At 50.3% G+C, this 24,060-nt stretch overlaps 2 protein-coding genes across 3 annotated transcripts in view; one reads left to right on the forward strand and one right to left on the reverse strand.

Moving 5' to 3' along the window:
- Positions 1 to 17,907, forward strand: part of MAZ (MYC associated zinc finger protein) — a 33,674-nt gene extending 15,767 nt beyond the window's left edge. The window contains exons 7-9 of the mRNA XM_085518624.1: positions 7,912 to 8,140; positions 8,177 to 8,270; positions 9,843 to 17,907. Of these exons, the coding sequence (XP_085374750.1) occupies positions 7,912 to 8,140; positions 8,177 to 8,264 (317 nt within the window). The 3' untranslated portion in view covers positions 8,265 to 8,270; positions 9,843 to 17,907. The remainder of the gene's footprint in view (positions 1 to 7,911; positions 8,141 to 8,176; positions 8,271 to 9,842) is intronic.
- Positions 10,794 to 24,060, reverse strand: part of INO80E (INO80 complex subunit E) — a 32,344-nt gene continuing 19,077 nt past the window's right edge. The window contains exon 7 of one of the 2 annotated variants that reach the window (XM_085518242.1): positions 10,794 to 22,946. In XM_085518242.1, the coding sequence (XP_085374368.1) occupies positions 22,731 to 22,946 (216 nt within the window). In that variant the 3' untranslated portion in view covers positions 10,794 to 22,730. Of the gene's footprint in view, positions 23,002 to 24,060 lie in introns of both variants that reach the window. The other variant, XM_085518241.1, reaches the window with a different exon arrangement.

Here is a 24,060-nt window from a genome sequence, read left to right on the forward strand (position 1 = left end):
AGGTGCACGGACACGGACCCACACACGTGTGCGGGCTCTGCAACAAAGGTGGGGCAATCTATGGGGCTGGGATGGCATCCTATGGGGAGATATGGGGAGATATGGGGCTGGAGATGACGTTATGGGGCTGGGATGGGGAGATATGGGGTGTTATGGGGCTGGGGGTGAAGTTATGGGGAGATATGGGGTGATATGGGGCTGGGATGGCATCCTATGGGGAGATATGGGGAGATATGGGGTGATATGGGGTGATATGGGGCTGGGATGGCATCCTATGGGGAGATATGGGGAGATATGGGGCTGGGATGGCACCTTATGGGGAGATATGGGGAGATATGGGGCTGGGATGGCATCCTATGGGGAGATATGGGGCTGGAGGTGAAGTTATGGGGCTGGGATGGCATCCTATGGGGAGATATGGGGCTGGAGGTGAAGTTATGGGGCTGGGATGGCATCCTATGGGGAGATATGGGGCTGGAGGTGAAGTTATGGGGCTGGGATGGCATCCTATGGGGAGATATGGGGAGATATGGGGCTGGGACGGCATCCTATGGGGAGATATGGGGCTGAGAGTGAAGTTATGGGGCTGGGATGGCAGCTTATGGGGAGATATGGGGCTGGGATGGCATCCTATGGGGAGATATGGGGCTGGAGGTGAAGTTATGGGGCTGGGATGTCATCCTATGGGGAGATGTGGGGTAATATGGGGTTGGAGTGTGGGGTTATGGGGCTGGGATGGCAGCTTATGGGGAGATATGGGGCTGGGATGGCAGCTTATGGGGAGATATGGGGTTGGAATAGGACACTATGGGGCTGGGAGTGAAGTTATGGGGCTGGGATGGCATCCTATGGGGAGATATGGGGCTGGGATGGCAGCTTATGGGGAGATATGGGGTTGGAATAGGACACTATGGGGCTGGGAGTGAAGTTATGGGGCTGGGATGGCATCCTATGGGGAGATATGGGGCTGGGATGGCAGCTTATGGGGAGATATGGGGAGATATGGGGCTGGGATGGCATCCTATGGGGAGATATGGGGAGATAAGGGGCTGGGATGGCAGCTTATGGGGAGATATGGGGAGATATGGGGTTGGAATGGGACACTATGGGGCTGGGATGGGGGGTTATGGGGAGATATGGGGCTGGGGGGGGGAGATATAGGGAGATATGGGGCTGGAAAGGGGGGATATGGGGCTGGGAGTGAAGTTATGGGGAGATATGGGGCTGGAGCGTGGAGTTATGGGGCTGAGATGGCAGCTTATGGGGCTGGAGATGAAGTTATGGGGCTGGGATGGGGGGTTATGGGGAGATATGGGGCTGGGATGGCATCCTATGGGGAGATATGGGGAGATATGGGGCTGGGATGGCATCCTATGGGGAGATATGGGGAGATATGGGGCTGGGACGGCAGCTTATGGGGAGATATGGGGAGATATGGGGCTGGGATGGCATCCTATGGGGAGATATGGGGCTGAGAGTGAAGTTATGGGGCTGGGATGGCAGCTTATGGGGAGATATGGGGCTGGGATGTCATCCTATGGGGAGATATGGGGTAATATGGGGTTGGAGTGTGGGGTTATGGGGCTGGGATGGCATCCTATGGGGAGATATGGGGTTGGAATAGGACACTATGGGGCTGGGAGTGAAGTTATGGGGCTGGGATGGCATCCTATGGGGAGATATGGGGCTGGGATGTCAGCTTATGGGGAGATATGGGGAGATAGGGGGCTGGGATGGCAGCTTATGGGGCTGGGATGGAGAGATATGGGGAGATATGGGGCTGAGAGTGAAGTTATGGGGCTGGGATGGCAGCTTATGGGGAGATATGGGGAGATATGGGTCTGGAATGGGGAGATGTGGGGATGGGAGTGAAGTTATGGGGCTGGGATGGCAGCTTATGGGGCTGGAGATGAAGTTATGGGGCTGGGATGGGGGGTTATGGGGAGATATGGGGCTGGGATGGCAGCTTATGGGGAGATATGGGGTGTTATGGGGCTGAAGATGAAGTTATGGGGAGATATGGGGTGATATGGGGAGATGTGGGGCTGCTGAGTGCGGCCTATATCGGGGATCACATGAAGGTGCACGGACACGGACCCACACACGTGTGCGGGCTCTGCAACAAAGGTGGGGCAATCTATGGGGCTGGGACGGCATCCTATGGGGAGATATGGGGTGATATGGGGCTGGGATGGCATCCTATGGGGAGATATGGGGTGATATGGGGCTGGGATGGCATCCTATGGGGAGATATGGGGCTGGGAGTGAAGTTATGGGGCTGGGATGGCAGCTTATGGGGAGATATGGGGCTGGGATGGCATCCTATGGGGAGATATGGGGAGATGTGGGGCTGCTGAGTGCGGCCTATATCGGGGATCACATGAAGGTGCACGGACACGGACCCACACACATGTGCGGGCTCTGCAACAAAGGTGGGGCAATCTATGGGGCTGGGGGGGAACTTATGGGGAGATATGGGGAGATATGGGGCTGGAGATGAAGTTAGGGGGAGATATGGGGCTGGGATGGGGGGTTATGGGGCTGAGGGTGAAGTTATGGGTCTGGGATGGCATCCTATGGGGAGATATGGGGAGATATGAGGAGATATAGAGAGATATGGGGAGATATGGGGCTGGGATGGGGAGATATGGGGTTGGAATGGGACACTATGGGGCTGGGATGGCATCCTATGGGGAGATACAGGGAGATATGGGGCTGGGATGGCATCCTATGGGGAGATATGGGGCTGAGAGTGAAGTTATGGGGCTGGGATGGCAGCTTATGGGGAGATATGGGGAGATATGGGGCTGGGATGGCAGCTTATGGGGCTGGGATGGGGGTTATGGGGCTGGGATGGCATCCTATGGGGAGATATGGGGCTGGGATGGCATCCTATGGGGAGATATGGGGAGATATGGGGCTGGGATATCAGCTTATGGGGAGATATGGGGAGATATGGGGAGATATGAGGCTGGGATGGCATCCTATGGGGAGATATGGGGAGATATGGGGTTGGAGTGTGGGGTTATGGGGCTGTCGTGGAGAGATATGGGGACATATGGGTCTGGGATGGGGAGATGTGGGGCTGAGAGTGAAGTTATAGGGCTGCCATGGGGAGACATGGGGCTGAAGGTGAAGTTATGGGGCTGGGAAGGGAAGTTATGGGGAGATGTGGGGCTGGGATGGGGAGATGTAGGGCTGAGAGTGAAGTTATAGGGCTGCCATGGGGAGGTATGGGGCTGGGATGGCAGCTTATGGGGCTGGAGACGAAGTTATAGGGTGATATAGGGAGATATGGGGTTGGAATGGGACACTATGGGGCTGGGATGGCAGCTTATGGGGAGATATGGGGCTGGGATGGCATCCTATGGGGAGATATGGGGCTGGGATGGCAGCTTATGGGGCTGGGATGGCAGCTTATAGGGAGATATGGGGAGATAGGGGGCTGGGATGGCATCCTATGGGGAGATATGGGGAGATGTGGGGCTGCTGAGTGCGGCCTATATCGGGGATCACATGAAGGTGCACGGACACGGACCAACACACATGTGCGGGCTCTGCAACAAAGGTGGGGCAATCTATGGGGCTGGGATGGGGAGATATGGGAAGATATGGGGCTGGAGATGAAGTTATGGGGCTGGGATGGGGAGATATGGGGTGTTATGGGGCTGGGGGTGAAGTTATGGGGAGATATGGGGCTGGGATGGCATCCTATGGGGAGATATGGGGAGATATGGGGGTGGGATGGCATCCTATGGGGAGATATGGGGGTGGGATGGCATCCTATGGGGAGATATGGGGAGATATGGGGCTGGGATGGCAGCTTATGGGGAGATATGGGGAGATATGGGGAGATATGGGGCTGGGATGGCATCCTATGGGGAGATATGGGGCTGGAGATGAAGTTATGGGGCTGGGATGTCATCCTATGGGGAGATGTGGGGTAATATGGGGTTGGAGTTTGGGGTTATGGGGCTGGGATGGCAGCTTATGGGGAGATATGGGGCTGGGATGGCAGCTTATGGGGCTGGAGATGAAGTTATGGGGCTGGGATGGCAGCTTATGGGGTTGGAGATGAAGTTATGGGGCTGGGATGGCAGCTTATGGGGCTCAGATGGCAGCTTATGGGGCTGGGGTTGAAGTTATGGGGCTGGGAGGGTGGGATTTGACACCTCCAGCCTCACACCACCATAGAGTGTAGACCTCCAACATCACCCTACCATAGAGTCCGGACATCCAGCACCATAGAGTCCAGTCCTCCAACAGCATAGAGTCCGGACCTCCAACACCATAGAGTCCAGTCCTCCAACAGCATAGAGTCCGGACCTCCAACACCATAGAGTCCAGACCTCCAGCCTCACAGTACCATAGAGTCTAGGCCTCCAACATCACCCTACCATAGAGTCCGGACCTCCAGCACTATAGAGTCCAGACCTCCAACACCATAGAGTCCAGTCCTCCAACACCATAGAGTCTAGGCCTCCAACAGCAGAGCCCAGACCTCCAGCCCCACACATTCCCTATCTCCAGCCCCACACATTCCCTATCTCCAGCCCCACATCTCTTCCAGCCCCATAGATTCCCTATCTGTTTCCAGCCCCACATCTCGGCCCCACATCTCCAGCCCCATAGATTCCCTATCTGTCTCCAGCCCCACATCTCTGCCCCACATCTCCTCCAGCCCCATAGATTCCCTATCTCTGCCCCACATCTCCAGCCCCATAGATTCCCTATCTATCTCCAGCCCCATAGATTCCTTATCTATCTCCAGCCCCATAGATTCCCAATCTCCAGCTCCATAGAGTCCAGCCCCACACATTCCCTATCTCTGCCCCATAGAATCCAGCCCCACATCTCCTCCAGCCCCATAGATTCCCTGTCTCCAGCCCCATAGAGTCCAGACCCACATCTCCAGCCCCATAGATTCCCAATCTCCAGTCCCACATCTGCCCCACATCTCTGCCCCACATCTCCTCCAGCCCCATAGATTCCTTATCTATCTCTGCCCCATAGAGTCCAGCCCCACATCCCCAGCCCCATAGATTCCCTATCTATCTCCAGCCCCATAGATTCCTTATCTATCTCCAGCCCTACATCTCCTCCAGCCCCATAGATTCAGCCCCATAGAGTCCATATCTCCAGCCCCATAGATTCCCAATCTCCAGCCCCATAGATTCCCTATCTATCTCCAGCCCCATAGAGTCCAGCCCCACATCTCCTCCAGCCCCATAGATTCCCTATCTCCAGCCCCATAGACTCCTTATCTATCTCTGCCCCATAGAATCCAGCCCCACATCTCCTCCAGCCCCATAGATTCCAGCCCCACATCTCCAGCCCCATAGATTCCTTATCTATGTATCTCCCTTTAGGTTTCACGACGGCCTCATATCTCCGCGTTCACTCGGTGAAGGATCACGGCAGCCCCCACCCCCATAGAGTCCCTATATCCGCCCCATAGAGTCCAGGCCTCCAGCCCCATAGATTCCTTATCTATCTCTGCCCCACATCTCCTCCAGCCCCATAGAGCCTATACCTCCAGCCCCATAGAGTCCAGCCCTACATTTCCAGCCCCATAGACTCCTTATCTGTCTCCAGCCCCACATCTCCTCCAGCCCCATACATTCCCTGTCTCCAGCCCCATAGATTCCTTATCTATCTCCAGCCCCACATCTCCTCCAGCCCCATAGATTCCAGCCCCATAGATTCCCAATCTCCAGCCCCATAGATTCCCTATTTCCAGCCCCACATCACCTCCAGCCCCACATCTAGTGTCCAGCCCCACATCTCTTCCAGCCCCATGGATTCCCAATCTCCAGCCCCATAGAGCCCAGCCCCACATCTCCAGCCGCACATCTCCTCCAGCCCCATAGAGCCCAGGCCTCCAGCCCCACATCTCCAGCCCCATAGATTCCTTATCTATCTCCAGCCCCACATCTCCTCCAGCCCCATAGATCCTATACCTCCAGCCCCATAGATTCCTAATCTCCAGCCCCATAGATTCCCCGTCTCCAGCCCCATAGAGTCCAGCCCCACATCTCCAGCCCCACATCTCCAGCCCCACATCTCCTCCAGCCCCACATCTCCTCCAGCCCCATAGATTCCAGCCCCACATTTCCAGCCCCACATATTCCCTATCATGTCTCTGCCCCATAGATTCCTTATCTATCTCCCTTTAGGTTTCACGATGGCCTCATATCTCCGCATTCACTCGGTGAAGGATCATGGCAGCACCCACCCCCACAGCTCCAGCCCCATAGAGCCCAGACCCCCAGCCCCATAGAGTCAGCCCCATAGATTCCTTATCTATCTCCAGCCCCACATCTCCTCCAGCCCCATAGAGTCCAGCCCCACATCTCCAGCCCCATGCATTCCCTATCTATCTCCAGCCCCATAGATTCCAGCCCCATAGTGTCCAGCCCCACATCTCCTTCAGCCCCATAGATTCCAGCCCCACACATTCCCTATCATATCTCTGCCCCATAGATTCTCTATCTATCTCCAGCCCCATAGATTCTCTATCTATCTATCTCCAGCCCCATAGTGTCCAGCCCCATAGTGTCCAGCCCCACATCTCCTTCAGCCCCATAGATTCCAGCCCCACACATTCCCTATCATATCTCTGCCCCATAGATTCTCTATCTATCTCCAGCCCCATAGATTCTCTATCTATCTATCTCCAGCCCCATAGTGTCCAGCCCCATAGTGTCCAGCCCCACATCTCCAGCCCCACATCTAGTGTCCAGCCTCACATCTCTTCCAGCCCCACAGAACCCACATCTCCAGCCCCATACATTCCCTATCATGTCTCTGCCCCATAGATTCCTTATCTATCTCCCTCCAGGTTTCACCACAGCGTCATATCTCCGCGTTCACTCAGTGAAGGATCACGGCAGCGCCCACCCCCACAGCTCCAGCCCCATAGAGCCCAGCCCCATAGAGTCTAAGCCTCCAGCCCCACATCTGCTCCAGCCCCATAGTCCAGCCCCACATCTCTTCCAGCCCCATAGATTCCTTATCTATCTCCAGCCCCACATCTCTGCCCCACATCTCCAGCCTCAAAGATTCCCAATCTCCAGCCCCATAGATTCCCTATCTATCTCCAGCCCCATAGAGTCCAGCCCCACATCTCCTCCAGCCCCATAGATTCCCTATCTCCAGCCCCATAGACTCCTTATCTATCTCTGCCCCATAGAATCCAGCCCCATATCTCATCTAGCCCCATAGATTCCAGCCCCATAGAGTCCAGGCCTCCAGCCCCACATCTCCTCCAGCCCCATAGATTCCAGCCCCACATCTCCAGCCCCATAGATTCCTTATCTATGTATCTCCGTTTAGGTTTCACGACGGCCTCATATCTCCGCGTTCACTCGGTGAAGGATCACGGCAGCCCCCACCCCCATAGAGTCCCTATATCTGCCCCATAGAGTCCAGGCCTCCAGCCCCATAGATTCCTTATCTATCTCTGCCCCACATCTCCTCCAGCCCCATAGAGCCCATACCTCCAGCCCCACATCTCCTCCAGCCCCATAGAGTCTAGGCCTCCAGCCCCACATCTCCTCCAGTCCCATAGATTCGCTATCTATTTCCAGCCCCATAGATTCCCTATCTCTGCCCCACATCTGCTCCAGCCCCATAGAATCCCTATCTCCAGCCCCACATCTCCTCCAGCCCCATAGATTCCAGCCCCACACATTCCCTATCATATCTCTGCCCCATAGATTCCTTATCTATCTCCAGCCCCATAGATTCTCTATCTATCTATCTCCAGCCCCACATCTCCTCCAGCCCCATAGATTCCTTATCTATCTCCAGCCCCACATCTCCAGCCCCATAGATTCCCTATCTATCTCCAGCCCCATAGATTCCCTATCTATCTCCAGCCCCATAGATTCCTTATCTATCTCCCTCTAGGTTTCACGACGGCGTCGTATCTCCGCGTTCACTCGGTGAAGGATCACGGCAGCGCGCACCCCCCCCCCGGCAGCGGCCGCTCGGTTCGTTGCCGTTTGTGCGGGGTCCATTGTGCCACGGCCGCGCAGCTACGGGGGCACCTACAGACACACGACGCTTCCGCTTCCGGTCAACAGCTCACTTCCGGTTCCGGAAACATCACTTCCGGTTCCGGACAACTCACTTCCGGTTCTGGGCAACTCACTTCCGGTTCCGGACAACTCACTTCCGGTTCGGACGTTTCCGGTCTGGATGCGGCGACTTCCGGTCCCGGCCACTGCGAAGGGGGAGGGGCGGCGACGGAGCTGGGGTGAATGGAGGTGGGTGGGGATTGGGAAAGGGGGCGGGGCTTAGAGTCCGTGTGACCAATGGGAGGACGGGATTTGGGGGTGGGCGGGGCTTAGTGCCAATGTGACCAATGGGATGAGGGGCTTTGGGAGTGGGCGGGGCTAAGGAAGGGGGCGGGGTTATAGAGCTGGGACGAGCCAATGGGAGTGAAGCTGAAGTGGGCGGGGCTTAGAAAAGGGGGCGGGGCTTAACGTGAATGTGACCAATGGGGTGAGGGCTTTCAGAGTAGGTGGGGCTTAAGAGGGGGGCGGGGCTATATATTAAATGGTCTAATGGAGGTGGGTGGGGTTTAGAAAAGGGGGCGGGGCTTAGAGCCAATGTGACCAATGGGGGGCGGGGATTTGGGAGTGGGCGGGGCTTAGTGTGAATGTGACCAATGGGGGGGTGGAGGTTTGGGAGTGAGCAGGGCTTAGCGGGAATGTGACCAATAGGGCGAGGGCTTTCAGAGTGGGCGGGGTTAAGGAAGGGGGCGGGGCTTAGTGCGAATGTGACAAATGGGATGGAGGCGTTGGGAGTGGGCGGGGCTTAAGAGGGGGCGGGGCTTTGGGAATGGGCGGGGCTGCCCCATAGATCACTGTTATGCCCCATAGAACACTATCTTACCCCATAGATCTATGGGGCTGCCCCATAGATCCACCTCAGTGCCCCATAGATGTGTGGGGCTGCCCTATAGATCACTGTTCTACCCCATAGATCTATGGGGCTGCCCCACAGATCCGCCTCAGCGCCCAGTAGATGTGTGGGGCTGCCCCATAGATGTGTGGGGCTGCCCCATAGATCACTGTTCTGCCCCATAGATCCACCTCAGTGCCCCATAGATGTGTGGGGCTGCCCTATAGATCACTGTTCTGCCCCATAGATCGATATCCCACCCCATAGATCTATGGGGCCGCCCCATAGATCACTGTTCTGCCCCATAGATCGATATCCCACCCCATAGATCTATGGGGCCGCCCCATAGATCACTGTTCTGCCCCATAGATCGATATCCCACCCTATAGATCTATGGGGCCGCCCCATAGATCACTGTTCTGCCCCATAGATCGATATCCCACCCCATAGATCTATGGGGCCGCCCCATAGATCACTGTTCTGCCCCATAGATCTCTATCCTACTCCATAGATCTATGGGGCCGCCCCATAGATCCACCTCAGTGCCCCATAGATGTGTGGGGCTGCCCTATAGATCACTTTTCTGCCCCATAGATCGCTATCCCACCCCATAGATCTATGGGGCTGCCCCATAGATCACTGTTCTGCCCCATAGATCTCTATCCTACCCCATAGATCTCGGGCTGCCCCATAGATCTGTCTCAGTACCCTATAGATGTGTGGGGCTGCCCCATAGATCACTGTTCTGCCCCATAGATCTCTATCCTACCCCATAGATCTATGGGCCCGCCCCATAGATCCACCTCAGTGCCCCATAGATGTGTGGGGCTGCCCCATAGGTCACTGTTCTACCCCATAGCTCTATGGGGCTGCCCCATAGATGTGTGGGTCATTGGGGTCTATGGGGCCACACAGTGTTTGTCTCCCCACAGGTTCGGGGTGGAGCTGCCCCACAGCCGCCCTATGGATCCTCCCCAGCCCTATGGGGCCCACGTCGATCCGGCTCAGCGCCCCATGGATGTGTGGGGCTGCCCCATAGATGTGTGACATCGGATCACTGTGGGCTGCCCCACAGAACCAGGTCGATGCCCCATAGATGTGTGGGGCTGCCCCATAGATGCAGCTCAACGCCCCATAGATATGTGGGGCTGCCCCATAGATCACTGATCTGCCCCATATGTCGCTGTCCCACCCCATAGATCAATGGGGCTGCCCCATAGATTGGAGTCATCACCCCATAGATCACTGTTCTGCCCCATAGATCTCTATTCTACCCCATGGATCTATGGGGCTGCCCCATAGATCTCCATACCCTATAGATATGTGGGGCTGCCCCACAGATCACTAACCTTGCCTCATAGATCTATGGGGCTGCCCCATAGATCACTATCCTACCCCATAGATCTATGAGGCTGCCCCATAGATTGGAGTCATCACCCCATAGATATGTGGGTCTGCCCCATACAAACACCTGGATGTCCCATAGATGTGTGGGGCTGCCCCATAGATCGCTATCCTACCCCATAGATCTATGGGGCTGCCCCATAGATCCACCTCAGCACCCCATAGATGTCTGGGGCTGCCCCATAGATCACTGTTCTGCGCCATAGATCGCTATCTAACCCCATAGATCTATGGGGCCACCCCACAGATTGGGGTTATCACCCCATAGATGTGTGGGGCTGCCCCATAGATCACTGTTCTACCCAATAGATCTCTATCCTACCCCATAGATCTATGGGGCTGCCCCATAGATCCCTAACCTTGCCCCATAGATCTATAGGGCCGACCCATAGCGCCCCCTTATAAGCCCCGCCCCCCTTTTAGGCCCCGCCCCCATTCAAAGCCCCACCCCCTCAATAAAAACCAATGTGAAACCGAAACCAACCCCAAACCGGAAGTGACGTCTATTTCCGCCGCCGCCAACCGGAAGTGACGCTGAAATATGTGCGGCGAGACCCGGAAGTGCGCTCACCACGTGACGCGGCACGAAAGGAAGTGTCTGTAAAACCCGGAAGTGACGTGTGATGTCGGCGCCGAGACCGGAAGTGCACTCACCACGTGACGCGGCACGCAGGGGAAGTGTCGGGGGGGGGGGGGGGGGGGAGAGACCGGAAGTGACGAAATAAAATGGCGTCCCGACCGGAAGTGACGCACCCGGAAGAGAAACGCCGACACCTAAAGAGATCCGCCATCTTGGCGGCCATTTTGGGTGGAATTTGGGTGGATTTGGGTCATTTTAGGGCTGCAAAAAACACCACAAGCCCATTTCACACCACAGCCGCCATCTTGGACTCACTTTGGGGCCGTTTAATGCCATTTTGGGGCCATTTGATGTGATTTTGGGATCATTTCATGCCATTTTGGGTCAATTTAATGCGATTTTGGGTTCATTTAGGTCAATTTCATGCCATTTTGGGGCCATTTAATGCGATTTTGGGTCCATTTTGAGTCAATTTGGGTCCTTTTTGGGTCTATTTTGGGTCAATTTCATGCCATTTTGGGTCCATTTGATGCCATTTTGGGTCCATTTGGGTCCATTTAATGCCATTTTGGGTCAATTTCAGGCCATTTTGGGTCCATTTGGGGTCGATTTAATCCCATTTTGAGTCAATTTGGGTCCGTTTGAGGCCATTGGGGGTCAATTTGAGGCCATTTTGGGTCCATTTAATGCCATTTTGGGTCAATTTTGATGCCATTTTGGGTCCATTTGACGTGATTTTGGGTTAATTTAATGCCATTTTGATGCTATTTTCTGTCCATTTGACATGATTTTGGGTTAATTTAATGCCATTTTGGGGTCATTTGGGGCTTATTTAAGTCCATTTTGAGTCGATTTCATGCCATTTTGGGTTGATTTGGGTCCTTTGGGGGCCATTTTGGGTCAATTTGATGCCATTTTGGGTTCATTTGGGGCAATTTTGGGTCTATTTTGATGCCATTTTGGGTCCATTTGATGTGACTTTGGGTTAATTTCATGCCATTTTGGGTCCATTTGGGTCCAATCTGGGTCATTTGGGGTCATTTTGATGCCATTTTGGGTTAATTTAATGCCATTTTGGGTTCATTTTATGTGATTTTGGGTTAATTTAATGCCATTTTGGGTCAATTTTGATGCCATTTTGGGGCAAGTTGATGTGATTTGGGGTTGATTTAATGCCATTTTGGGTCCATTTGATGTGATTTTGGGTTAATTTAATGCCATTTTGGGGTCATTTGGATCCATATGAGTCAATTTGGGTCCATTTTGGGTCAATTTAATGCCATTTTCCATTTTGGGTCCATTTGGAGCCATTTTGGGTCCATTTGATGTGATTTTGGGTCAATTTCAGGCCACTTTGGGTCCATTTGGGGTCGATTTAATGCCATTTTGGGTCCATTTTGGGTTGATTTGATGCAGTTTTGGGTCAATTTCAGTCAATTTTGGGTCAATTTAATGCGATTTTGGGTCCATTTGGGGTTGATTTAATGCCATTTTTGGTCCATTTTGGGATCATTTTGGGTTAGTGCCATTTTGGGTCCAATTGATGTGATTTTGGGTCAATTTAATGCCATTTTGGGGTCAGTTGGGTCCATTTGGGTCAATTTAATGTGATTTTGGGTCCATTTGGGTCAATTTAATGCGATTTTGGGGCCATTTAATGTCATTTTGGGTTCATTTGGGTCAATTTGGGGCCATTTCTCAGTCAATTTTGGGTCCATTTTGGGTCAATTTAATGCGATTTGGGTCAATTTGGGGTCGATTTCATGCCATTTTGGGTCCATTTTGAGTCAATTTGGGTCCATTTGACGCCATTTTGGGTCATTTTGATGCCATTTTGGGTCCATTTTGGGTCCATTTGATGCCATTTTGGGTTGATCTGAGTCCATTTGGGTCCATTTTGGGTCGATTTCATGCCATTTTGGGTCCATTTCATGCCATTTGGGGGCCATTTGAGGTCATTTCGAGTCAACTTGTGTCCAATCTGGGTCTTTTTGGGTCCATTTGATGCCATTTTGGGTCCATTTTGGGTCCATTTAGGTCAATTTTGTGTCCATTACGGCTCCGGTATATCAATGACCAGCTCATCGTCCCCATCCATGCCATTTTGGGGCCATTTTGGGTCCATTTGGGGCCATTTGAGTTGATTTTGGGTCCATTTTGGGTCAATATAACACCATTTTGGGTCCATTTTAGGTCAATTTCATGCCATTTTGGTTCCAATCTGGGTCTTTTTGGGTCCATTTGATGCGATTTTGGGTCAATCTGATGCCATTTTGGGTCCATTTTGCATCAATTTCATGCCATTTAGGTCCATTTTGGGTCATTTTGATGCCATTTTGGGTCCATTTTGGGTTGATTTGGGTCCATTACGGCTCGGGTATATCAATGACCAGCTCATCGTTCCCTATCCATGCCATTTTGGGTCCATTTGAGTCCATTTTGGGTCCACTTGATGCCATTTTGGGTCCATTTGAGTCTATTTTGGGTGGATTTCATGCCATTTTGTGTCCATTTGGGAACATTTTGGGTCAATTTCGGACCTTTTGGGTCAATCTGGATCCATTTCATGCCATTTTGGGTCCATTTGGGTTCAATCTGGGTCTTTTTGGGTTATTTTGATGCCGTTTTGGGTCCATTTGAGTCCATTTTGGGTGGATTTCATGCCACTTTTGGACCATTTTGGGTCCCTTTCGGTTGATTTCATGCCATTTTGGGTCCATTTTGGGTCAATTTGGATCCATTTCAAGCCATTTTGGGTCCATTTGATGCCATTTTGTGTCATTTTGATGCCATTTTGGGTCCATTTTGGGTTGATTTGGGTCCATTACGGCTCTGGTATATCAATGACCAGCTCGTCGTCCCCATCCATGCCATTTTGGGGCCATTTGAGTCAATTTTGGGTCAATTTAACACCATTTTGGGTCAATTTCATGCCATTTTGGGTCCATTTTGGGTTGATTTCCTGCCATTTAGGGTCCATTACGGCTCAGGTATCTCAATGACCAGCTCATCGTCCCCATCCATGCCATTTTGGGGCCATTTTGATGCCATTTTGGGTCAATCTGATGCCATTTTGGTCAATTTTGGGTCAATTTCATGCCATTTTGGGTCCATTTGGGTTGATTTCATGCAATTTTGGGTCCATTTGATGCCATTTTGGGTCCATTTTGGGTCCATTTTGGGTTGATTTGGGTCCATTACGGCTCAGGTATATCAATGACCAGCTCGTCGTCCCCATCCATGCCATTTTGGGGCCATTTGGGGCCATTTTGGGTCCAAACTGGGTATTTTCAGATCATTTTGATGCCATTTTGGGTCCATTTTGGGTTGATTTGGGTCCATTATGGCTCCGGTATATCAATGACCAGCTCATTGCCCCCATCCATGCCATTTTGGGGCCATTTGAGTCCACTTTGGGTCAGTTTCATGCCATTTTGGGTCCATTTGGGACCATTTTGGGTCCATTTGAGTCCACTTTGGGTCAGTTTAATGCCATTTTGGGTCCATTTGAGTCACTTTGATGCCATTTTGGGTCCATTTGAATCCATTTTGGGTGGATTTCATGCCATTTTGGAGCCATTTGAGTCCATTTTGAGTCAGTTTCATGCTATTTTGGGTCCATTTGGGTCAATTTAACCCCATTTTGGGTCCATTTTGGGTCAATTTCATGCCATTTAGGTCCATTTTGGGCCCATTTAGGTCGATTTTGGGTGCTTTATGGCTCGGGTATATCAATGACCAGCTCATCGTCCCCATCCATGCCATTTTGGGTCAATTTAATGCCATTTAGGGTCCAATTTGGGTCTTTTGGGGTCATTTTGATGCTGTTTTGGGTCAATTTGATGCCATTTTGGGTCCATTTGAGTCCATCTGATGCCATTTTGGGTCCATTTGGGTCCATCTGATGCCATTTTGGGTCCATTTGAGTCCATTTGTGGTCCAGTCTGGCTCATTTTTATGCCATTTTGGGGCCATTTCTTGTCATTTTGGGGCCATTTGGGGCCATTTGGGTCCATTTTGGGTCCATTTTGGGTCCATTTAGGTCGATTTTGGGTGCTTTATGGCTCAGGTATATCAATGACCAGCTCATCATCCCCATCCATGCCATTTTGGGGCCATTTTGGGTCCATTTGAGTCCATTTTGGGTCAATTTCATGCCATTTAGGTCCATTTTGGGCCCATTTAGGTCGATTTTGGGTGCTTTACGGCTCGGGTATATCAATGACCAGCTCATCGTCCCCATCCATGCCATTTTAGTTCCATTTGAGTCCATTTTGGGTCCATTTTGGGTCAACTTAACACCATTTTGGGTCAATCTGATGCCATTTTGGGTCCTTTTGGGTCCATTTGATGCCATTTTGGGTCAATTTGATGCCATTTTAGGTCCATTTATGTCCATTTTGGGTCATTTTGGCGCCATTTTGGGTCAATTTGATGCCATTTGGGGTCCAATCTGGGTCTTTTTGGGTCCATTCCATGCCATTTTGGGTCAATTTAATGCCATTTTGGGGCCATTTGATGCCATTTCGTACCATTTTGGGTCCATTTGGGGCCACTTTGGGTCCAAACTGGGTATTTTCAGGTCATTTTGATGCCATTTTGGGTCCATTTGTTGCAATTTTGGGTCCATTTTAGTCCACTTTGGGTCGATTTCATGCCATTTTGGGGCCATTTGATGCCATTTTGGGTCCATTTGATGCCATTTTGGGTCCATTTTAGTCCACTTTGGGTCGATTTCATGCCATTTTGGGTCCATTTGATGCCATTTTAGGTTGATCTGAGTCCATTTGGGTCCATTTTGGGTTGATTTCATGCCATTTTGGGTCCATTTCTTGCCATTTTGGGGTCATCTGGGGTCCATTTGGGCCCATTTCTCAGCCATTTTGGGGCCGATTTGGATGGGATTTGGGTCCTCCGGAATCTCCCGACGCCCCGGAGTCCATTTTGGGTCATTTTGGGCCCATTTAGGTCGATTTTGGGTGCTTTACGGCTCAGGTATATCAATGACCAGCTCATCGTCCCCATCCATGCCATTTTGGGGCCATTTGAGTCCATTTTGGGTCCATTTTGGGTCAACTTAACACCATTTTGGGTCAATCTGATGCCATTTTGGGTCCTTTTGGGTCCATTTGATGCCATTTTAGGTCCATTTATGTCCATTTTGGGTCATTTTGGCGCCATTTTGGGTCAATTTGATGCCATTTGGGGTCCAATCTGGGTCTTTTTGGGTCCATTCCATGCCATTTTGGGTCAATTTAATGCCATTTTGGGGCCATTTGATGCCATTTCGTACCATTTTGGGTCCATTTGGGGCCACTTTGGGTCCAAACTGGGTATTTTCAGGTCATTTTGATGCCATTTTGGGTCCATTTGATGCCATTTTGGGTCCATTTTAGTCCACTTTGGGTCGATTTCATGCCATTTTGGGTCCATTTGATGCCATTTTAGGTTGATCTGAGTCCATTTGGGTCCATTTTGGGTTGATTTCATGCCATTTTGGGTCCATTTCTTGCCATTTTGGGGTCATCTGGGGTCCAGTTGGGCCCATTTCTCAGCCATTTTGGGGCCGATTTGGATGGGATTTGGGTCCTCCGGAATCTCCCGACGCCCCGGAGTCCATTTTGGGTCATTTTGGGCCCATTTAGGTCGATTTTGGGTGCTTTACGGCTCAGGTATCTCAATGACCAGCTCATCGTCCCCATCCATGCCATTTTGGGGCCATTTTGATGCCATTTTGGGCCATTTTGGGTCCATTTGAGTCCACTTTGGGTCAGTTTAATGCCATTTTGGGTCCATTTGAGTCACTTTGATGCCATTTTGGGTCCATTTGAATCCATTTTGGGTGGATTTCATGCCATTTTGGAGCCATTTGAGTCCATTTTGAGTCAGTTTCATGCTATTTTGGGTCCATTTGGGTCCATTTTGGGTCCATTTGGGTCAATTTGGATCCATTTCATGCCATTTAGGTCCATTTTGGGGCTATTTAGGTCGATTTTGGGTGCTTTATGGCTCGGGTATATCAATGACCAGCTCATCGTCCCCATCCATGCCATTTTGGGGCCATTTGAGTTGATTTTGGGTGGATTTCATGCCCTTTTGTGTCCATTTTGGGTCAATTTCATGCCATTTTCGGTCCACTTTGGGTCAATTTCATGCCATTTAGGTCCATTTTGGGTCCATTTAGGTCGATTTTGGGTCCATTACGGCTCAGTTATATCAATGACCAGCTCATCGTCCCCATCCATGCCATTTTGGGGCCATTTTGGGTCCATTTGGGGCCATTTGAGTTGATTTTGGGTCCATTTTGGGTCAATATAACACCATTTTGGGTCCATTTTAGGTCAATTTCATGCCATTTTGGTTCCAATCTGGGTCTTTTTGGGTCCATTTGATGCGATTTTGGGTCAATCTGATGCCATTTTGGGTCCATTTTGCATCAATTTCATGCCATTTAGGTCCATTTTGGGTCCATTTGATGCCATTTTGGGGACATTTTGATGCCATTTTGGGTCCATTTAGGTCGATTTTGGGTGCTTTACGGCTCGGGTATCTCAATGACCAGCTCATCGTCCCCATCCATGCCATTTTGGTTCCATTTGAGTCCATTTTGGGTCCATTTTGGGTCAACTTAACACCATTTTGGGTCAATCTGATGCCATTTTGGGTCCTTTTGGGTCCATTTTGGGTCCATTTGATGCCATTTTGGGTCAATTTGATGCCATTTTAGGTCCATTTATGTCCATTTTGGGTCATTTTGGCGCCATTTTGGGTCAATTTGATGCCATTTTGGGTCCAATCTGGGTCTTTTTGGGTCCATTCCATGCCATTTTGGGTCAATTTAATGCCATTTTGGGGCCATTTGATGCCATTTCGTACCAATTTGGGTCCATTTGGGGCCACTTTGGGTCCAAACTGGGTATTTTCAGGTCATTTTGATGCCATTTTGGGTCCATTTGATGCCATTTTGGGTCCATTTTAGTCCACTTTGGGTCGATTTCATGCCATTTTGGGTCCATTTGATGCCATTTTAGGTTGATCTGAGTCCATCTGGGAGTATTTTGGGTTGATTTCATGCCATTTTGGGTCCATTTCTTGCCATTTTGGGGTCATCTGGGGTCCAGTTGGGCCCATTTCTCAGCCATTTTGGGGCCGATTTGGATGGGATTTGGGTCCTCCGGAATCTCCCGACGCCCCGGAGTCCATTTTGGGTCATTTTGGGCCCATTTAGGTCGATTTTGGGTGCTTTACGGCTCAGGTATCTCAATGACCAGCTCATCGTCCCCATCCATGCCATTTTGGGGCCATTTTGATGCCATTTTGGGCCATTTTGGGTCCATTTGAGTCCACTTTGGGTCAGTTTAATGCCATTTTGGGTCCATTTGAGTCACTTTGATGCCATTTTGGGTCCATTTGAATCCATTTTGGGTGGATTTCATGCCATTTTGGAGCCATTTGAGTCCATTTTGAGTCAGTTTCATGCTATTTTGGGTCCATTTGGGTCCATTTTGGGTCCATTTGGGTCAATTTGGATCCATTTCATGCCATTTAGGTCCATTTTGGGGCTATTTAGGTCGATTTTGGGTGCTTTATGGCTCGGGTATATCAATGACCAGCTCATCGTCCCCATCCATGCCATTTTGGGGCCATTTGAGTTGATTTTGGGTGGATTTCATGCCCTTTTGTGTCCATTTTGGGTCAATTTCATGCCATTTTCGGTCCACTTTGGGTCAATTTCATGCCATTTAGGTCCATTTTGGGTCCATTTAGGTCGATTTTGGGTCCATTACGGCTCAGTTATATCAATGACCAGCTCATCGTCCCCATCCATGCCATTTTGGGGCCATTTTGGGTCCATTTGGGGCCATTTGAGTTGATTTTGGGTCCATTTTGGGTCAATATAACACCATTTTGGGTCCATTTTAGGTCAATTTCATGCCATTTTGGTTCCAATCTGGGTCTTTTTGGGTCCATTTGATGCGATTTTGGGTCAATCTGATGCCATTTTGGGTCCATTTTGCATCAATTTCATGCCATTTAGGTCCATTTTGGGTCCATTTGATGCCATTTTGGGTCCATTTAGGTCGATTTTGGGTGCTTTATGGCTCGGGTATATCAATGACCAGCTCATCGTCCCCATCCATGCCATTTTGGGTCCATTTGATGCCATTTTGGGTCCATTTGATGCCATTTTGGGTTGATCTGAGTCCATTTGGGTCCATTTTGGGTCGATTTCATGCCATTTTAGGTCCATTTCTTGCCATTTTGGTGTCATTTGGGGTCCATTTGGGCCCATTTCTCAGCCATTTTTGGGTCAATTTGGATGGGATTTGGGTACTCTGGAATCTCCCGACACCCCAAGTCCATTTTGGGTCCATTTTGGGTCATTTTGATGCCATTTTGGGTCCATTTTGGGTTGATTTGGGTCCATTATGGCTCGGGTAAATCAATGACCAGCTCATCGTTCCCTATCCATGCCATTTTGGGTCCATTTGAGTCCATTTTGGGTCCACTTGATGCCATTTTGGGTCCGTTTGAGTCCATTTTGGGTCCACTTGATGCCATTTTGGGTCCGTTTGAGTCCATTTTGGGTCCACTTGATGCCATTTTGGGTCCATTTGAGTCTATTTTGGGTGGATTTCATGCCATTTTGTGTCCATTTGGGAACATTTTGGGTCAATTTCGGACCTTTTGGGTCAATCTGGATCCATTTCATGCCATTTTGGGTCCATTTGGGTTCAATCTGGGTCTTTTTGGGTTATTTTGATGCCGTTTTGGGTCCATTTGAGTCCATTTTGGGTGGATTTCATGCCACTTTTGGACCATTTTGGGTCCCTTTCGGTTGATTTCATGCCATTTTGGGTCCATTTTGGGTCAATTTGGATCCATTTCAAGCCATTTTGGGTCCATTTGGGTCCATTTTGGGTCCATTTGATGCCATTTTGGGTCAATCTGATGCCATTTTGTGTCATTTTGATGCCATTTTGGGTCCATTTTGGGTTGATTTGGGTCCATTACGGCTCGGGTATATCAATGACCAGCTCGTCGTCCCCATCCATGCCATTTTGGGGCCATTTGGGGCCATTTTGGGTCCAAACTGGGTATTTTCAGATCATTTTGATGCCATTTTGGGTCCATTTTGGGTTGATTTGGGTCCATTATGGCTCCGGTATATCAATGACCAGCTCATTGCCCCCATCCATGCCATTTTGGGGCCATTTGAGTTTACTTTGGGTCAGTTTCATGCCATTTTGGGTCCATTTGGGTCCATTTTGGGTCAGTTTCATGCCATTTTGGGTCCATTTGGGACCATTTTGTGTCCATTTGATGCCATTTTGGGTCAATTTAATGCCATTTTGGGTCCATTTGAGTCACTTTGATGCCATTTTGGGTCCATTTGAATACATTTTGGGTGGATTTCATGCCATTTTAGAGCCATTTTGGGTCCTTTTCGGTGGATTTCGGGCCATTTTGGGTCCATTTGGGTCCGTTTTGGGTCAGTTTCATACCATTTTGGAGCCATTTGGGTCAATTTTGGGTGGATTTCAGGCCATTTTGGGGCCATTTGAGTCCATTTGGGGTCCATTTTGGGTCCATTTGATGCCATTTTGGGTCAATTTAACACCATCTTGGGTCATTTTTATGCCATTTTGTGTCCATTACGGCTCAGGTATATCAATGACCAACTCATCGTCCCCATCCATGCCATTTTGGGGCCATTTGAGTCGATTTTGGGTCCATTTTGGGTCATTTTGATGCCATTTTGGGTGCTTTATGGCTCAGGTATATCAATGACCAGCTCATCGTCCCCATCCATGCCATTCTGGGGTCCAATCTAGGTCCAATTTTGAGTCAATTTTGGGTCAATCTGATGCCATTTTGGGGCCATTTGGGTCCATTTTGAGTCCATTTGATGCCATTTTGGGTCCATTTTTGTCCATTTTGGGTCATTTTGATGCCATTTTGGGTCCATTTGGGTCCATCTGATGCCATTTTGGGTTGATCTGAGTCCATTTATGGTCCAGTCTGGCTCATTTTGATGCCATTTTGGGGCCATTTCTTGTCATTTTGGGGCCATTTGGGGCCATTTGGGTCCATTTTGGGCCCATTTAGGTCGATTTTGGGTGCTTTACGGCTCCGGTATCTCAATGACCAGCTCATCGTCCCCATCCATGCCATTTTGGGGCCATTTTGATGCCATTTTGGGTCCATTTAGGTCGATTTTGGGTCCATTACGGCTCAGGTATATCAATGACCAGCTCATCGTCCCCATCCATGCCATTTTGGGTCCATTTAAGTCCATTTTGAGTCACTTTGATGCCATTTTGGGTCCATTTGGGTCAATTTTGGGTGGATTTCAGGTCATTTTGGGGCCATTTGAGTCCATTTGGGGTCCATTTTGGGTCAATTTAACACCATTTTGGGTCACTTTGATGCCATTTTGGGTCCATTACGGCTCAGGTATATCAATGAGCAGCTCATCGTCCCCATCCATGCCATTCTGGGGCCATTTGGGGCCATTTGAGTCGATTTTGGGTCTATTTTGGGTCAATTTAACACAATTTTGGGTCCATTTGATGCCATTTTGGGTCAATTTAGGTCCATTTTGGGTTGATTTGGGTCCATTACGGCTCAGGTATATCAATGACCAGCTCATCGTCCCCATCCATGCCATTTTGGGGCCATTTGAGTCCATTTGAGTCCATTTTGGGTCAGTTTCATGCCATTTTGGGTCCATTTGATGCCATTTTGGGTCCACTTGAGTCACTTTGAGGCCATTTTGGGTCCATTTGGGTCCATTTTGGGTCAATTTCGGACCACTTGGGTGCATTTTGGGTCAGTTTGGATCCATTTCATGCCATTTTGGGTCAATTTAATGCCATTCTGGGTCCATTTGATGCCACTTCGGACCATTTTGGGTCCATTTGGGGCCATTTTGGGTCCAAACTGGGTATTTTCAGGTCATTTTAATGCCATTTTGGGTCCATTTGGGGCCATTTGAGTCAATTTTGGGTCTATTTTGGGTCAATTTAACACCATTTTGGGTCCATTTGATGCCATTTTGGGTCAATTTAATGCCATTTTGGATCCAATCTGGGCCTTTTTGGGTCATTTTGATGCTGTTTTGGGTCAATCCGGGTCCATTTTTGGGTCAATTTTGGACCATTTGGGGCCATTTTGGGTCCAAACTGGGTATTTTCAGGTCATTTTGATGCCATTTTGGGTCCATTTTGGGTCGATTTCCTGCCATTTTGGGTCCATTACGGCTCAGGTATATCAATGACCAGCTCATCGTCCCCATCCATGCCATTTTGGGGCCATTCTGGGTCTAATCTGGGTCTTTTTGGGTCCATTTGGGTCCGTTTTGGGGCCATTTTGACTCCATTTGGCTCCAATCTGGGTATTTTCGGGTCCATTTGAATCCATTTTGGGTCCATTTTGGGTCGATTTCATGCCATCTGGGGGCCATTTGAGGCCATTTTGAGTTAACCTGGGTCCAATCTGGGTCTTTCTGGGTTATTTTGGGTCCATTTTGGGTCGATTTCCTGCCATTTTGGGTCCATTACGGCTCAGGTATATCAATGACCAGCTCATCGTCCCCATCCATGCCATTTTGGGGCCATTTTCATGCCATTTTGGGTCCATTTGAGTCCATTTTGAGTCAATTTGATGCAATTTTGGGTCGATTTCTGACCATTTGGGTCCGTTTTGGGTTAATTTGGATCCATTCCATGCCATTTTGGGTCCATTTGATGCCATTTCGGACCATTTTGGGTCCATTTGGGGCCACTTTGGGTCCAAACTGGGTATTTTTGGGTCATTTTGGGTCCATTTTGGGTCATTTTGGGTCCATTTTGGGGCTATTTAGGTCAATTTTGGGTGCTTTATGGCTCAGGTATATCAATGACCAGCTCATCATCCCCATCCATCCCGTCGTCTCCGCTGCCGTCCCCCCCGTCGCTGAGGAGCCGCCGTGGCACCGTCTGTGGGACCGGACCCGGAGCCTTTGGGGGGGGGGGAGGAGCCGAAACGGAACCGGAACCGGAACCCAGAACTGCAGGGGGAACAAAGGACAGAGAGGGGGGGGGAGGGGGAGGAGCCGACGGCAGCTGTGGGGAGGAAAGGGTTAAACCAGGTCAGATCTATGGGGTGATCTATGGGGCAGGGTGATAACTTATGGGGTCAGAATGAGGATCTATGGGGCAGGAAAAGGATCTATGGGGCAGGTTGACGAACTGTGGGGCACTGTGAGGATCTATGGGGTCAGGATGTGAATCTATGGGGTCAGTATGTGAATCTATGGGGCAGAATGTGGATCTATGGGGCCCAATGATGATCTATGGGGCATAATGAAGATCTATGGGGCAGTGTAAGGATCTATGGGGCCAGAGTGAGGTTCTATGGGGCACGATGAGGAGCAAAGGACAGAGATGGGGGGGGAGGGGGAGGAGCCGACGGCAGCTGTGGGGAGGAAAGGGTTAAATGTGGTCAGATCTATGGGGCAGGGTGAGGATCTATGGGGCAGAATGAGGATCTATGGGGTAAAATAAGAATCTATGGGGCAGATTGTGGATCTATGGGGCCAGAGTGAGGATCGATGGGGCACGATGAGAATCTATGGGGCAGGGTGAGGATCTATGGGGCAGGGTGAGGATCTATGGGGCAGGATGAGGTTCTATGGGGCAGGGTGAGGATCTATGGGGCAGAATGAGGACCTATGGGGCAGGATGAGGATATATGGGGTAGGGTTAGGATCTATGGGGTCAAAATGAGGATCTATGGGGTAGGGTGAGGATCTATGGGGCAGGATGAGGATATATGGGGCCAGAGTGAGGTTCTATGGGTCAGAATGAGGATCTATGGGGCAGATTGAGGATCTATGGGGTAGCGTGAGGATCTATGGGGCAGGATGAGGACCTATGGGGTCAGGATGAGGATTTATGGGGCAAGGTGAGGATCTATGGGGCAGGGTGAGGATCTATGGGGTCAGGATGTGAATCTATGGGGCCAGAGTGAGGATCTATGGGCTCAGGATGAGAGTCTATGGGGCAGAATGAGGATCTATGGGGTCAGAACAAAGATCTATGGGGAGGGATGACGATCTATGGAGCAGGTTGATGAACTGTGGGGCAGTGTGAGGATCTATGGGGCCAGGATGAGAATCTATG

Source organism: Coturnix japonica, chromosome 17, assembly GCF_054131305.1.
Source record: "Coturnix japonica strain WE chromosome 17, WE-NBRP24, whole genome shotgun sequence".
Taxonomy (NCBI): Eukaryota; Metazoa; Chordata; class Aves; order Galliformes; family Phasianidae; genus Coturnix; species Coturnix japonica.